At 41.7% G+C, this 17,133-nt stretch overlaps 1 protein-coding gene across 2 annotated transcripts in view; it reads left to right on the top strand.

Annotated features, from left to right (window-relative positions):
- The window catches only part of SLC8B1 (solute carrier family 8 member B1), a 42,531-nt gene extending 32,474 nt beyond the window's left edge, over positions 1-10,057 (top strand). For both annotated transcript variants that reach the window (XM_063454695.1, XM_063454694.1), the window contains exons 9-16: positions 1,825-1,881; positions 2,174-2,304; positions 6,533-6,674; positions 6,770-6,891; positions 7,056-7,209; positions 7,542-7,622; positions 8,927-8,991; positions 9,690-10,057. In XM_063454695.1, coding sequence (XP_063310765.1) covers positions 1,825-1,881; positions 2,174-2,304; positions 6,533-6,674; positions 6,770-6,891; positions 7,056-7,209; positions 7,542-7,622; positions 8,927-8,991; positions 9,690-9,893 — 956 coding nt within the window. In that variant the 3' untranslated portion in view covers positions 9,894-10,057. The remainder of the gene's footprint in view (positions 1-1,824; positions 1,882-2,173; positions 2,305-6,532; positions 6,675-6,769; positions 6,892-7,055; positions 7,210-7,541; positions 7,623-8,926; positions 8,992-9,689) is intronic.
- The last annotated feature ends 7,076 nt before the right edge of the window (positions 10,058-17,133 follow it).

Below are 17,133 nucleotides of genomic sequence, written 5' to 3'. Positions count from 1 at the left end.
TGACACAACACACACACACACACACACACTACATACACTGACACAACACACACACACACACACACTACATACACTGACACAACACACACACACACACACTACATACACTGACACAACACACACTACATACACTGACACAACACACACACACACACACACACTACATACACTGACACAACACACACTACATACACTGACACAACACACACACACACACTGACACAACACACACACACTACATACACTGACACAACACACACACACACTACATACACTGACACAACACACACACACACTACATACACTGACACAACACACACACACACTACATACACTGACACAACACACACACACACTACATACACTGACACAACACACACACACACACTACATACACTGACACAACACACACTCACTACATACACTGACACAACACACACTCACTACATACACTGACACAACACACACTCACTACATACACTGACACAACACACACACACACTACATACACTGACGCAACACACACACACACTACATACACTGACGCAACACACACACACACTACATACACTGACGCAACACACACACATACACTGACGCAACACACACACACTACATACACTGACGCAACACACATACACTGACGCAACACACACATACACAACACACACATACACAACACACACATACACTGACACACTAATACAATACTCACACTGCATTCACTACACACTAACACTCACTGTATCCACTATACTGACACACACTCTGCATGCGCTACACACTAACACACTCTCTGCATTTATTACACACTAACACACACTATGCACACACTCTGGATTCACTATACACAGACACTGCGTCTATTACACACACTACATCCACTACAGACACTGCATCCACTAAACACATTTCATCTAGTCCAAACAAACACTACATCCACTACACAAACACACACTACATCACTGTACACACACACTACATCCACTACTCAAACACTCTCTGCTTTCACTACACATTTACACACACTACATTCATTACACTGACACACTCTGCAATCACTACACACTAACACACACTCTGCATTCATTACACACTAGCACACACTCAGGATTCACTATACTGACACACTCTGCATTAACTGTACACACAGCATCCACTACACAAACCTCCTTTATTCACAGAACACACACTACATCCACCACAAATTGAAACACTCTGCATTCACTATACACAGACACTGTGTGTCTAATACCCACTGCATCCACTAAACACATTTCATATAGTACATACAAACACTACATCCACTGCACAAACACACACATCACTGTATACACACTACATCCACTACTCAAACACACTCTGCGTTCACTATACACACTGCATCCGCTACACAAACACACACTCTGCATTCACTACACAAACAGTATCTGTCTAATACACACAAACACTACATCCATTACACACATCCTAATTCACTTCCACTATACACACCACATTCAGTCCTGCATCATTGTCAGCGGACTAGGTAGGGCGTGGGCGGGGGGAACCTTGTGCTTTGTCAGGGGCCACAAAATTTCTGATGGCAGCCCTGGACACACAACAGCTAGTTGGGTTTTGCTGACAAACCGTAACATTTCTACAAACACAGAAACGTTTGGGACTATTTAGGGTTTATCCAGACTGGTTATTTTTGGCCTGTGTTTTACAAATTGCTAATCAACTTCTTAACAATGTGTTTAGTACAGTAATACAGTTTAATTAAACTCTTAATTTTATGTGTGTAACCTATATAAATAAACATTTTCCTTCTTCTATTGTTAGACCTCCTGACTGAGTCTGAAGAAGACCATTTGTCTACACCTCATGGCTCAGAGTTTGGTATGAAACTGATTTTTACCTATAAAATTTAATAATTTGCGTATTGCCTTCTCTTTACTAAATTAATTGTGGGCCTGTGACCCACTTTTATAGTTTTCAACAATGTTTTGTTTATTGTACATGTTCAAAAACAAATTACGGTAATCCATGTGACTGTACGATTTATTTTTTTTCCTATATTGGATTCCACTGATTAAAATAAAGTTTGTGAAATAAAATGACACGGTATTGTAGTAATTTATTTGCATAATGTATGTTTCAGTTTACACATTTATTTTTCTTACCTTACAAGGTGATGAGTATCAGCCTCTAAGGCCCATCCAGTACAACACATGGCAGATTCTTGTGGAAGCACTAAATCCTATGGATTCTAGAAAGTGGAGGTTGAAACGTTGGCCGTGGAGGCTCTTCAAATTATTAAAGGTGTGTAGAGAATTATGGGCCATGATTTAAAAACTACTGAAATAGCATGGTCTCCTATATGGCATTGTAGCTTCACAGAATAGGGGCAAAGGTATACAATGGGGTATTGTTGTACTCAGCCGATGTAGCTGAACACAATATGAGGTTCTGTACAGGAATAGCACACACGAGGTTTACAAAATACACATTACAAAAACCTTGTTTTATGTGTATATGCCAAAATAGAGAAAAAACACAATTTTACTCCAATATTTAGCAGAGATTGGCAGTGAAATGGCTATGTAAAAATTGTCAAACTAACCTTCGGTAAATAGCCTGTGATGTCTACTTTATAAATATATACTTTTGTGTGGCAATTTTGTTTTCTGCAATGGGTATTAAACTTCCAAGACAAACATACCAACTTCTAAAATTGTTTCACATTGAAATTTTATTTTAGACCTTGTAGTTTGTGACCTGTAACTTTCAAAATGAACTGAAATCCTACACATATTATGCACTCTGTAAATAAACACCCATACATAAATTGATTTTGAATTCCTTTTTCTAATCTGGACATATTATGCACATGTTTTTTTCGCCAAAACTTGGGGGAAAGAAGCGTTTTTTTCCCCCAATTATTTTGCATCTTTTTTTGTAATAAATGAGAATGTATAAATTAATGTAACATCAACGTAAAGCCCTTTTTGTTGTCTAAAAAAACGGTACAATTAAATGAGAGAGATGCAAATTGCAGTTGAACACAAACCGAAAAAAATGCAAAAATTACGTGTCCTTAAGGGTATGTCCAGCGTCTGAAGCTGTGTCATTAAGGGGTTAACACACACTTCTGATGTAAACACACTGAGCTCTTTAGCCCATTGCCTCTGAATTACCAGAAGCGGAGACATGAAATACGTACATTCTTTCATTTTCTTAACAAAATACAGAAGGAAATAACTGCAAAATAAATCAAACGCAACCACATGAGCAATATGACTCATATGAAATATCAAGGGGGGGAAAATGCAGTTGTTGTGCAAGATTTCACGAGTCGGCAAAATGAACAGATTTATTGTAAAAACAAGTATGCATTCTAAGGGGAACTACAAGCAAAACCTGTTTTAAGCAGGTTTCTTACGTATCCCCTCTAAACCAGGCTTTGCATTGTTCTAACGTTACCAAGAGCTTACGTGGAGTTTACGTGGACTAATGTCTGCATAATTTGCAGCTCTTTGTCATTTTCAGTTGTTCGTGAACTCCTTTAACCCCTTAAGGACACATGACATGTGTGACATGTCATGATTCCCTTTTATTCCAGAAGTTTGGTCCTTAAGGGGTTAAAAAGCCCCCAATTCAAAGAAACCTAGAACCCAATATTTTAATGAGATTATAAGACACGGATGAGGGTAAGGTTTTAAACTTCACAATTGCTTTCAGGATTGCTACAGAGATGGGGATACATCCAGCTAAATAGGTTTACTCGTTATTAGTAATTACTAATTACCTAATGATGCTAATCATGATCTTAGAGTAGCACTGCAGGTTTTGTTTTAGATTTAACACGTTTTTTTTTTGTTTGTTTTTATGCCTCTGTTTCCTTTTTGTGTTTTTCATTTCATAAGATGACATTCACCTTAGTTTAGTTTTTTTTTTTTTTTTAGTTGTTTAAGACCAGATAGGGGCTATTTTTTATTATAGGGATTGTGATCTTTGGCAATGGACAGAAAGCAGCCTTCCATTTCAGTTGCTAGGCTAATTTACCCACAATCCATCAGTCAAAAATATTTCCTAGATCGACAAACTGCAGACATCATGGACAGAGAAGAACAACATGCCTGCACCTGCATTTTGAGATTCGGCATTAAAAAATGTTTGGGTCTTTTTTTTTTTTTTTTTTTTTTTTTTTTACAAATATGTATAAGGCAAGTGGGAGCATAATCATTAAAGACCCCTAAAACAAAATGAGTATTTTGTGAAGATAAAATACTCAAACTGACTGTTGGAATTTCAGGTTTCATAATTTCTACACTTAACTTTTTTTTTTAATTCTTTATTTTATTGTGCAATGTATGACATATAACAGAATAACTCGCCGTGCCCCAACAGCATTGGCAAGCACATCAAGTATGCTTAATGACATGGTTCTTGAAAAGACAGAGCAATGCGTTTTTAGGATAAACAGTCAGTTTGCTTAGGCATACAGCTATGACCTGAGTGTGCTTGGTTTATATGGGCAGCGTTTATGCATCTTGGCACTCAGGAAAAACTTGCACTTTTTATAATATGAAAAACAGGAAAAAACATAGTTGTTCAACATTTAGCAGAAATTGTTTAGCTAGTCAAGGCTTCAAACACAACTTATACGATAGATTATTATATTTGCATGAAAGGTGTCACCATTTGGCATGGGCTAGTGATGGCAGATCAGGTAACCATTCTGAGCTACTTCTTATCTTATGATTAAACATTGGTATTTAGGCTTGGTAGAAAGTAGACATAGTGATTGTTAAGACCGAGTAGATCATGGTGGCACTAAGGCATATGTCACGTTAAAAGAGGCATCATAGAGGTACGCTAGGGGACACATTAGGCAGAACCAAAAACAATAAGGCACTGGTTAAATCAACTGTGCTAGGCTGTCTAACAGTGAGTACGTCAGCATGAATAGGACCGTTAACTTAGAAATCTTGGGAGTACTATAGGACCATGTGTTGTCCCTGCTTTTGGTCCTGCAGGAGCATAGTCCATCTCCGGTGCATGTTATCCCAATCAGCCGATACCGACCCTTGAGGCTTGACAGGTGGGCCATGGGCACTTGCGGAGTTGGTGCTGCGGCAAGAGTCCGCCACCCTTATGCCCTGGAGAGGTTCCCCACCCGAGTCCTTCGCCAATTGGAAGCTGTGTTGCTTTCCGGTAAGCCTCTCGGCCGTCTACTCGAGGGTATGAGCGTGAGGTTGTGCTTCTTTGGCCGGAGGATTCCAGTGTTGCTGAGTGGTAGGTGAATTGTGCGAGCTTGGTCTCACTCTGGTATGTGTGAGGGCGAAGGCCGGAGTCTGGGAGGCATGTCGTTGTTTCCCGCCGTTTTGAGCTCCGAGGAAGGCGCTGTCTGGGGGCTCGGGATGGGCCTCTACTCGGTAGGCGTCGTGTAGCTGGGCGGATCCACGCCGCCACACTTTGCATCGCCAGCTTGAAGTGCCGACCCTTTGTGTGGAGCGATGTCCAGAGGCTGGTGCGAAGCCGGTAAAAGAATTCTAGGGTGCACTTGGGTGGTTTGATGAGGGTGTTTTGTGCCGCCATCTTGCGTGCGCCCCTGTAGTCCCGTGCATTTGCGGGTTTGGTCGCTTGGTTGAGCCGCATTGTGGGGTTAGTCGTCCCCAGCGAGGACCGGGATATCCCCCGCCGGTCCAGAGGGGGGGAGGCAGCGGGGCAACCTCTGAGTGAGACTTATGAGCAGGTCCCGTGCCGGGGGAGCCTCCCCACGCCTCAGGCTCCACTCCGGTGTAGGCCGCATGGCCGGTAAGGGTGCTCGTTTGATGTGTCGATGTGGGACAGATGTCGTTCTGTTCCCTGTTTGGTCCTGTATCGTTTTTTGGGCACTTTGTGCTGCTGGCATGGTTGGATTGTTCGGGATAATCGTATTTGTGCTCGTTGGCATGGGAGCCCTCATGGAGCACGTCCAGCCATCTTGGCAGTCAGGCCTCACCCCCCCTACACTTAACTTTTAACTTGAATTTTTAACACCTTTCATACACATTTTTTTAAATATAGAGATAAGTAAACAGAATACAAATTCTGGGATGTGGCAGTGACCCTTTAATGCCAACATACAATAAAAACAAAACACAAAGGGTTTTTCATTAAAGTGGGGATTGTAAGGAAATCCTAGTAAACTTCAAATGCAATTTGGCAAAACTAACAGATTTGACTTGGAGAATTTTTCTACTTTGGCTTAAATTTGGAGTTCAATTTTTATTTCCCAGGAATTCTTTCATCATTTATTATACTTTGAATTATGGAGATTTGACAAAGGAATTCATTGGTTTAGACCAAAATGTCCGTGAAGGATAACAAAAACTCTGTTGGGGATTTTCCAATTTAGTTATACGCTTCGGAGAACTTATTTTTTTTTTATATATTTTTTTTTACTTTAAGTGTCATTTTGTAAATCAATTTTATCTAAAGCTGTGTAAAGTGTGCTTGCACTATAATGTATAATAAAGATCATGTGATCCATTTTGGCCTTTAGGTCCCCATAGAGTTTTTACTTCTCCTCACTGTTCCTGTGGTGGACCCAGATAAAGAAGATCACAACTGGCAGAGACCCCTGAACTGCCTACATCTCATCCTTAGCCCTCTGCTCTGTATATTCACCATCAAGTCTGGAACATGTGAGTGCCAATCCTGTAGCATTCTCACACTGATGACTTTTTCAATAACTGTCAAACTAAATTATTTTTATTTTATTTTCCCTCTGCTTTTTCAGATGCACTCTACTGTATTCAGAATGTGATGCCAATTTGGGCTATTTTTCTGATAGTAGGATTTTTGTTGGCCGCTATTGTTTTCTTCACAACCAAGAACGGAGAGCCTCCAAAATATCACTGTGTAAGATAACAAGTTAACTTTTTGGTTTGTCTCCGAATACATATTTACTTTATGCAGAGGTACCCAAGGTATCGTCCATAACACACCCATGAGTTATTTAAATATGACTGTTTGCATGATACCCAATGCTGCAAAAATGTGTTATAGCCTTCTACTTTCTGCAGGTTTTTTCTTACTTGGGCTTTGTGGTCAGTGCGCTTTGGATCAATGCTGCAGCAACAGAAGTTGTGAACCTGTTACACACATTTGGTGTGATCTTCCGTCTCAGTAACACTGTACTCGGATTAACCCTGCTTGCCTGGGGAAATAGTATAGGGGGTGAGTATAGTATGGTATTTTCATAGTCTGTTTGAAATGGAACCATGGCAAAGTTTGTCAGATATCTGAGTCCGTTATTGTCATACTGCCTAACTTCCAGTCCATGAAGCCATTTATTGTTGACATTTGCTTTAATAAATTAACCAAAATAATCCAGGATTATGCAATCTTATTTCTAAATTGTATAGTATTTAGAAATAGTCCTAAAACTTAACTGCTTACCAGTGACTCTTGGTTGTGAAATCCTACTGAAGGTTCGTACCATAGTTACACCTAGGATTGCAATGTGTGAATGTGCTCATCCCTGGTACTGTTTTTTTCTTTCTTCATAGATTTTGTTTCTGACATCACACTGGCTCGGCAGGGGTACCCTCGTATGGCATTCTCAGCCTGCTTTGGTGGCATCATCTTCAGTATCCTTTTGTCATATTGTTTGGTTCTATGCTTGCATAGCATCATCAGAACTAGCTGACGTTATCAATGTCACATGTAATCATTCAATTTATGAGATATTTCAAGTCTTTCATTCTATTTGTTTGGAAATGAGTACAGGCAGTTTGACTCTTAAAAGCTTTACATTTAGTCAACTGTTGTAAGTATTGATGATCCTTAATTCATTGACCAAAAACAACTGTCAAAGCTGCCTTTTTAATACGCACACTTACAGACACAAACTAGTCTTACGTGTCCAATTTTCTAGAGGGAAGTGTCACTTCTCTGGAATGACTATATTAAATAAAACCCTGAAATACATTACCTGTGTTAACCATGTTTTTCAAGAAATTCTGTTTTCTATAATTTTATTTTTGTTTTAAAGATTTAGAAAATTACATCACAGTCCAGGTAGGGCCAGGCCAACGTAAACATTGCAAATGAAAAGACAAAATCGATTTTGTGTATGTGTGTAGATATATATTATATTTTTTTATTTTCTTTTTTTTTTTTATAACTTCGCTTTTTCTATGTTCGCTGCAAGATACAACAGAGCTTATAACTTTTATTGACGGTTAACTAGGATGGAAGAGCCCAATTGAAAGATGAAAAGTTTAACTTTATATTTCACACCTCTTAAGCAAATATTTGTTCAACAAAGGAATAAATATAATATTTACAAAAACCTGGGAAGTTGCCGTTCCCCTTTAAAAATGTAAGCAAAGGATGATTTGCAAGGTGCGAGTACATAATAAAAATATTTGTAAATGTCTAGGGAGTTATAGCTCTAGACATTTTATACTTTTATTGAGAAAATTGTACCTTTTTACAAGGTGAGAGTGCAGGGTCCTTGCTCCTTATAACGTATACAGCAGAGGTTCCTAACCTAGTTCTCAATGCACACAAACACTCCATGATTAAGGAATTTCCCAATTCTGTTTTTATGGTGATACTGACATAACAAAGACCATTGGTGTGCCTTAAGGTCTGGTTTGGGGACCACTGCTCTAAAGCACAAGGAAGTGGTTGTGCTCTTTGAAGTATTTCTCCAAGAACCGGAATGGTTGGCTGAATCCCTTCCTGGTTCAGGGTTTTACAGCAAATGCAAGAACTTCAAATGTGAGTAACTTTTTATTTATTATGTTAAATTATGTATTGGGGAAAAAAGTGCCATCACTGGATTCTAAAGACCTAGATCTACTTGTGAATGTCTGTCTATAAACCAGTACCTTAGCCATGGTAAAAATTGTGAGTCTGGTTTGTTGTTTTCCTTGACCTGACCCAGATGTCCTGATTGGGATTGGATTAGGATGCCTTCTGCAAATGAATCTATCCAATGCAGTTTTACAGGTCAGTTAACCTTGTATCTCGCCTTATGGCCTTACCTGTATTTTTATTTTATTTTTGTGTGAGTGTGCATTTGCTAGTATCTCATATTTCCCAACATAGAGCGATATGAAGAGAAGTTGGGTAGGCATTTGGCGGTGGGCCACTGACCCCACTTGTGTCCCTGCCGTCACCCAAAATGAATAACTACCTTTCTGGCTGACTCTACTTTGTGCTTATTAAATAGTTCCTGCTTATGGAATGGAATACATGTGATGCTGGGAGCTCGGGTGCATGATGCCTATCTGAAGCATAAGTTTGCAGCAGGCAGAACTAGATACAAAGTATACAATTACAGACACTGTGATCAATGTCAAAATATCAGATCCTTCCTTACATAGACAATGCAATAACCTCCGGTACAGCATGCTAGAACTTGGAGAAGGAATAAGATCCCACAAGGCCCTTGGAAAGTTTACAATTTGGAACCCATTGTGAATTGGGGCCAAGCAAATTAATGATTCTGGGACCCTTATCTAGCCAGCATGCCTTTGATACTAGGCAGACTCCAAGCCACCCCCTTGTGATGTCTCTTAGTACATAGAAATTAATGCTTCTAGAGAGTGGAAGCCATCCATTTAGTGGGTGAAACAACAATAAATTCTGTTTATATATTGTGTGTATCTGTTTTTCTTAAACCTGTATTTTTTTATTTTCTGCAGCTGGAGGCCCCAGGTCTGTTGGTGTGGGTCCTGGCAGGTGGTCTTGGTGCCAGCCTAATCTTTTCCTTGGTGTCGGTGCCTGCTCAGTGCTTCCATCTACGCCGCACATATGGTTTTGCTCTGTTCTTCCTCTATGCAGTCTTCCTGACTATAGCCCTATTAACAGAGTTTGGGGTTCTCAAAATGACACCGACTTTACAGTGAGGGACTAAGATGCGAGAGATAATTGCACCCAGAAAATGTCACGCTTGTGATGCTGCTACTTTTACCTCCTATCCCTTTAACTATTTTCATTGCCATGTTATCAACTCAGGTTAAATATTTTAAGTATATTTTAATTTTTGTGTATATATATATTTGTTTTTGTTTTTTTTAAATAATGGGAAATTTTGTGAAGAAATTATATAAATATATATGATGGTGCATCACTGTGTAAATAGTATTCTGACAATGGAAATAAGACTTTCTTTTTAAAATCCGTGATTTGTCAAAAAATTGCTAAAACGCGAAAGCTTATATTGATTTTGTTTTACTCCCATGTGCTGGAGGGCTGGACCCTCTAAATCATTTGATCAAATAAAATAGATTTTTTTTTTTCTTCATAGTCTATTTTTAATTGATTTTTGTAGCAATACATTGCATAAATATAAATATATAATATATATATTTTATTGGGGGGGGGGGGGGCAAAATATTTGTTTCACATAGAGCACAAAATCATATTGTGGGGGGGGATTGCTGTCTGAAAAGAAAAATGAGCGGTGAACCTCTGATCCCTTGTTGATAGGGGGGAGCTTGATGGGGTGAAACTGCCTAAAAGTAAATTAATAAGCCTTTGTTATGTGTAAGTGGCAATTCTCAATCCTTGCTCCTGCTATATTGCAAATTTGGCCAGGGAATCCTCATGGCTCCAGTCCACCTGTGTGCTTCCATTCCGTTTACAAACATTCTAAACCGTGTGACGTAATAAAGGATATATACTGATGACCTTCCAAACAGTCATGTCTCCAAGCCATTTAGTCAATAAATTACCACTTTCATATATAATGAAAATATAATATTATGCTGCTGTTCCTGATTCCCTCCTAAAGATCTTACTGCAAAGTCACTGGGATTGTACCTTGTGTTTTTTTTTTTTTTTTTTTTTAATAGTGGACCAGCCGATTGCTGGACTGCTCTGGTAATATGTGCCATATTAAATATTACCTCATCTTTTTTTATCTTCGTTTTAGTGGTATAGCTAAAAGGGTTATTGAGTGGTACATCAGTGGGTTATTCACTAAACTGGGAATTTGAACAATAGCAAGGGTTGAAAATTCTATTTCAAAAAGCAGAGTTGGGGAATAAAGCCTATTTTGTATAGTTAATGAGTGATTAGTAAATGGTAGACCATACATAAAGTGTGACTCTCTCTTTTCGTGTGTACTGGACTCTGAAGTACAGATCCCAAGCAGAATTTTATATATTATAAAATCTACTGCAGCTCATCGTGGTTGTCATTGTGCATTGAGTGTTTTATGGTGCAGTTCTCCCAGTGTTACTCAAAGCACCCTATCCACGTCATTTATTTGATAATAAAATGTTGTACATGGTTAGTGGGGCTACCTGCGGGAGGTGTAACTCCACCTACGTCCGTGTAGTTAGGATGCCATTCGCAGGCCAAAAACAAGTGATCCAGACTACTTAATGTAAATGCTGGATATTTTTATGCATAGAGGGGAATTCATTGGCTGAGAGCGTTCAACTGATAAAAATTAGCGAATGCATGAGGGGCAAGTGCAGCATCAAGCTTCCATTGCATCCAGCTAGATGTTTTGGTTTTTTTTTTGCCTTCATTACTGGATGCCTGCACCAGGGATGAGCCCTGGTTTTCACTAAAATGAAGGGGACTGCCTCCAGAAGTCCGTGCACCATAACCGCTACAAGTTGCATCATGGCATGGCGATTTGAGTGCCCTCCAAGAGAAAACGGGTCATTAAAGAAAGTGCCACATAAACAATTCATCAGTAAAGTACATAAATTTTCTTTAATGATCCCAGACATAAGAGGGCAATTCAAAGCAAACTATTTTTAACCTCTCTACATAATCCTATTTAACCCCTTTATGAAGTGATGATGTTACAACAGTTGTTATATTGATATTGTAGGTTTTATTGGGGTTAAGAAATGTTATAGGGGGCAAGGCAAAACAGATACAATTGAGAAAAAAAATATATATATAATCGCAATTCTCAAAAGCGATCATGTAATATATACATATATAGTGTGTTTTGTGTGCAATGGTGAGGTTTCTAACTTTGTTAGATCATAGAATGGCAGTTGGTACTGCCCATACCAAAATCTCTCTTATCTCTGGCTGTAACTAGGTATAGGCAGAACCGGTGCAAGGATTTTTGGGTACATAGGCGCAGAAGCATTTTTCCGCCATCCCCCCACCCCCCCAAAAAAATAACATCTTCACCTGTGTGCCTGTTAACCTCCCTTTTTTGTTTCTTATTCCCTCTTTTAACCCCTTAAGGACACATGACGTGTGACACGTCATGATTCCCTTTTATTCCAGAAGTTTGGTCCTTAAGGGGTTAAATGTCTTACCCCCTTTAGTGCATCTTATCTCCTATTTTTCCTCAGTGTGTGTCTTACAACTCCCTTGTGTGTCTCATATCCCCCCTCTTTGTATCACTCTTACATCCTCCAAGCCCCTTTGAGCGACTCCTTCTCTCCCAGCCCCTTTGTGTCTTTTCCTCTTCCCAGCCCTTTTGTGTCTTTCTCCCCCCCCACAGCCCCTCTTTTTCCCCTTCTCAAGCCCCGCAGTGGGTTTCTTTAACATCCATTCCCTCTCCCCTCCCTGTCCCTTAGTGGTCCCCTCCCTTCCCTGCCCCTTAATGTTCCTCTCCTCTCCTCTCCCCCTCCTTTCCCTGTCCCTTTAGTGTTTCTCTCCCCTCCCTGTCCCTTGGTGCACCCCCAAGCCCCTTAGTGGTCCCCTCCCTTTCCTGGCGTGCCTCCTACCTCTCTTGTAGCGCTGCTGAGCGGAGCAGATCCCTGTACAGGAGCTTCAGTTTTCTGTACCCGGCCGGACTGACAGGAATTGCTCCTGTTAGTCCAGCCAGGTACAGGAAACAGAAGCTCCTGTACCGCGCTCTGCCATGCTACACTCAGTGGTGTAAACACACTGACAGTCACACAGACTCACTGATCTGACACCCATTGACAGACACACTGATAGACTAAATGACAAACATACTCACTGATTTGACACACTCATAAACGTACACTGACCCACTCCTGCACTGACAGACACACACACACACTCATACACTCACTAATTATTAATATTTTTATAATGAAAAATTTTCCACCCAGCCTCCCTACCTGGAGAGCTGGCGTGGATCTGTCCCTGGGGTCCAGTGGGTCTGCTGAGAGGCGTGCGGCTGTGGTAGAATCAGAGGCGCCTCGCGGGCTGTTTATGGGAGCCGAAATATAATGTCATATTCTGGCTCCGGCTGCATCAGAAAATGGCTCTCAAAAGAAGCAGAGCGGGGAGAACAGAGCACCCTCGCCGCCTCTGATACTACCACAGCTGCACGCGGGGTGGGGCATAACGCTGCCTGTCGATCACTAGAATCTTTCCTCCTGCCCCCCAGAGCCAGTGCACCCTAAGGTGGCCACCTGTGCTGCCTTAAAGACGCACTGGCCCTGGGTATAGGTCAGGAATGGGTACAGGGAAGCAGCACCTTCTGGGTGTCCTCAAACTCATATGGTGGTGAGTAGGGAAGTGCGTGGGAAAAATGTTCGGCTCAGCACTTCGGGTAAGTGTAAGTGTAGGGGTAGGGTTGGGTTAGGGTTACCCTAACCCTACTCCAACCACTAACTCTACTACAACCATTAACTCTACCCCAACCCTCTCCTGTTTTGCCACTTTTCAGAAATCCGAAGTACTTCGGCATTCCCAAATGTGGCACTTTGGACATTCGGAAGAATTTTCAACAAAACGAATTGCACATGTCTAGTAATATAGTGTAGTATATTCTATAGGTGGTGAAGTAAAATAGACATGCCACTTCTAATTTTCTGATTCTTCTGTTCAGCTCCAGATCCAGTGCTCCACAGTTTATATGCAGCACAGCAGGTGCGCAGTCCAGGAGTTCTGGATCACCCAGGTAGTTGCTCACCTGCTAGCAATGATCTGTACAAGACTGCTATAAAAATTCCCTGTCAGGTATTCACAAGGGGAAAGACAAACAGTGTGTGAGGCTGTATTTCTCTCTACAAGAGTCTGTTAAAGAAGTTCGTGTTCTGAATGAAAAAAGATGTTTTGCATTGTTGGCAACAGCAGTTTGCAACAAGTGTCCGTTTGTGTTCAAAAGAGTATGGCTTTTCATTTTTTGTTTTATGTTTGTTTGTCAGACCTCTTAAACAGAAGACTGCATTTACAAGAAATTCAATTTGTGTGGTATTCACATCCTCAAGACAGGATATGAATAATCCCAGGTCACATATGGTGGAAGATGCGGGCACCACACTGACAGTCTGTAAAGGCAACCAATACCAACAAAATGGAGGAGGATGTTACGGCTTTGCTGCAGCCACCCAGCAAGAAATTATTAGTCCTGTAGCAACTGGTGTTTGCACAAAAAGAGGAGCAGCAAATTTCCACTTGTGCCATGCAACAGGAGATCCAGGACCTATCTAAGAGGCTGGCCAGGTATACTGTGGAAGTGTCACATAGTTCTAAAGCTCTGAGTAACAATTTGCAAATAGGGTTGCCACAGATGTTGTAGAAGCTTACCTGATCGCTTTTGAAAGGACAACTGAAAGAGAAGGTTGGCCCGAGTCTGAATGGGCAAGCCTCCTCTCTCCATTCCTGAGTGTACAGCCTCAAGAGGCATATGACTGCAAGAATCTGAAAGCAGAAGTTTTGGCCCACTTGGGAGTCACAACAGTGGTTCGGGGCCAGAGCTTTCACTCTTGGACCTATAGCCAAGACAAAGCTGTACGGTCACAAATGTTTGACTTAATACATCTTGCTAGGAAATGGTTACAGCCAGAGGTTAATATAGCCAGTCACTTCGTGGAACAGCTTGTGATGGAACGGTTCCTAAGAGAATTGCCTGTTTCCCCTAAGGCGCTGGGTCAGCCTGAGTTATCCTAACACAGTATGTGTCCACAGGAGAGTTTCTGCAACTCTCCTACCAGGTGAGACCTACTAGCCCTAAGATCCAGAATCCCAGTATATAGGGTAAGACTGTTCCAGGGAAAAGGGGGTCTTGGAAGGATCATATTTGTTTTTACAACCCAAGGGACAATCCAGCAAAGGCAAGAATTTTGTGAGACTGGAAGATTTCTGCACAAGCCTTAAAAATGATGCCTAACTATAGCATCGAGTGTTTTCAATGCAAAGAATATGGACATATTGCAAAGGACTGTCCTGAGAATGTTGTTGCAATGGAATAGAATGGTGATCAGAGGTATGATTACTCACTTTTCTCTCGCTCAGTATATGCAGTCACCGAAAATGATTGTCTGAAGGGCCATCCCTGTTGTACTGTAAGGGTAGAGAGAAGAGTCGTAAATGCTTTACTAGTTTCTGGGAGTATGGTTACACTTCTAGATCAAGGTCTGTTAAGAAATATTCAGGTAAATGACTCCCAGAATCTAGAAACTGCCTGTATATATGGTGACACCAGTACCATACTGCTAAGGAAATTATTGAGATGCAACGTGGCACTGTAAATCATACAGTTGGTCTGGTAAACAAATTGGTCCATGAAATGATAATTGACAGGGATTTTCCCCATTTTGGGAATTTAAGGACGGCATTGAGCATGATAACTCCAATTATCATTGAGCATGATAAGTACCAATAGAGGGAGGAGTTAGTGACTTTCCATTTTCAGATGTAACGGGATGACCTGGACAGAGAAGTTGCTGCTAAAAATAAGTATTTAGCCCCTATGGAAACCCTTGTTGGGGATAACACTGAACATAGTGATGCAGGTCCATCGAGTAGCTCTGAACAGGTTCTAGAACTGACTGACTTAGACGTGGGAGGACTATATCTTCGTGAGGAATGGGTCCCCTGTTAATCCCCACAAAGCACCTCTTATTCATATTTTAAAGTGAGATTATTATTTTTTCTGTACAGAGTAGGAAAAGTAGATGCACAGGGGTGTGGAAATTAAAAAAACAAAACAGGGGCGCGGGGCCTGGCCGCCAAGGTGGATGGATGTGGGGCACTTCAGCTCCCAGAGGAATCTCCAATAATCAGACCAAAACTACCCCTTTTCACCTGAAAAAACATCAGCAGCTGCCAGAAGGCAAAGGGGAAACCGAGCAGCAACCCTCGGGGTGGATGTCAGGCTCCCGTAAAGCCGACGGCACCGACTGATGGGCTGATGGGTTTGCGGTCTGCTGCGTGGCTCTGGCGGGAGAAACGGCCGATCTCCTGCACTTAGTCCGGCGGGTCCTCTCCCATGCCTTTGGAGGGCCTCGTTCTCCCCCCCCCCTGTGGGCCGGTGGGTCTTATCCCGGACCCCACCAGGGAAGCAGTGCTCACCCGCAACATTTGAGCAGTGGAGAGACCAAACTGGGCCCGCATGGCACAAGCAAAATGGCCGCCACGTCTACCATAAGCTGGAGAGCTGAGGCTGTCTCTAGAAAGCCGGGGCCGAACTGACCATAGGATGCTGGCAGCGGCCCAAAAACAAACTGTGTATCCCCTCCGTCCACCCTGACCACCGGATCTCTCTAAAGGGTGAAGACCCAACAAGCATGTTCAGAGCCATTCCGGCTCATCACCGAGAGCATCCTCACTCCACCCAAGACCTCACCTTCCACGGTCGCAGGCAGGTTTGTGGGGACATTGTCAGGACTCTGATCCAGCCTATACTTATGGACATGGGGTGCAGGCTCAGCCCTTTGCCTGAGGTTGGTGCCAGCAGACACACAGACACACTCCCAGCCAGGGCTGCCACCAGAAATTTTGGGGCCCCTGACACAGCCTACGGTCTGGGCCCCCCGGGGCCCGCCCCCAAGTCAGTCCACATGACCCGCCCCAAGTCCGCCCACATAACCCGCCCCCAAATGCCCCCACAGGGCCCATCTTAAGTCTACCCACAAGGATGAGGTGTCTGTGTACTGAATTTGTTTGTGTGTGTATAGTGGCTATAAAATGTGTGTAGTGGATACAAAGTGCGTGAGTAAAGTGGATACGCTGTTTATAGTGGATTCAGATTGTATGTTTGTGTAGTGGACAGAGTGTGTATGCATAGTAAATGCAGAGTGTGTGTTTGTGTACTGGATGTAGTATGTGAATAGTGAATGCAGAGTGTGTGTTTATGTAGTGTGTGTGTATAGTTAATGCAGAGTGTGTGTTTGTGTAGTGGAGGTATTGTGTGTATAGTGGATGTAGTGTGTATGTATAGTTAATGCAGAGTGTGTGTTTGTG

Source organism: Pelobates fuscus, chromosome 5 (assembly GCF_036172605.1).
Source record: "Pelobates fuscus isolate aPelFus1 chromosome 5, aPelFus1.pri, whole genome shotgun sequence".
Lineage (NCBI taxonomy): Eukaryota > Metazoa > Chordata > Amphibia > Anura > Pelobatidae > Pelobates > Pelobates fuscus.
Note: the sequence above shows the minus strand (reverse complement) of the source record. Positions and strands in the feature narration are given on the sequence as shown.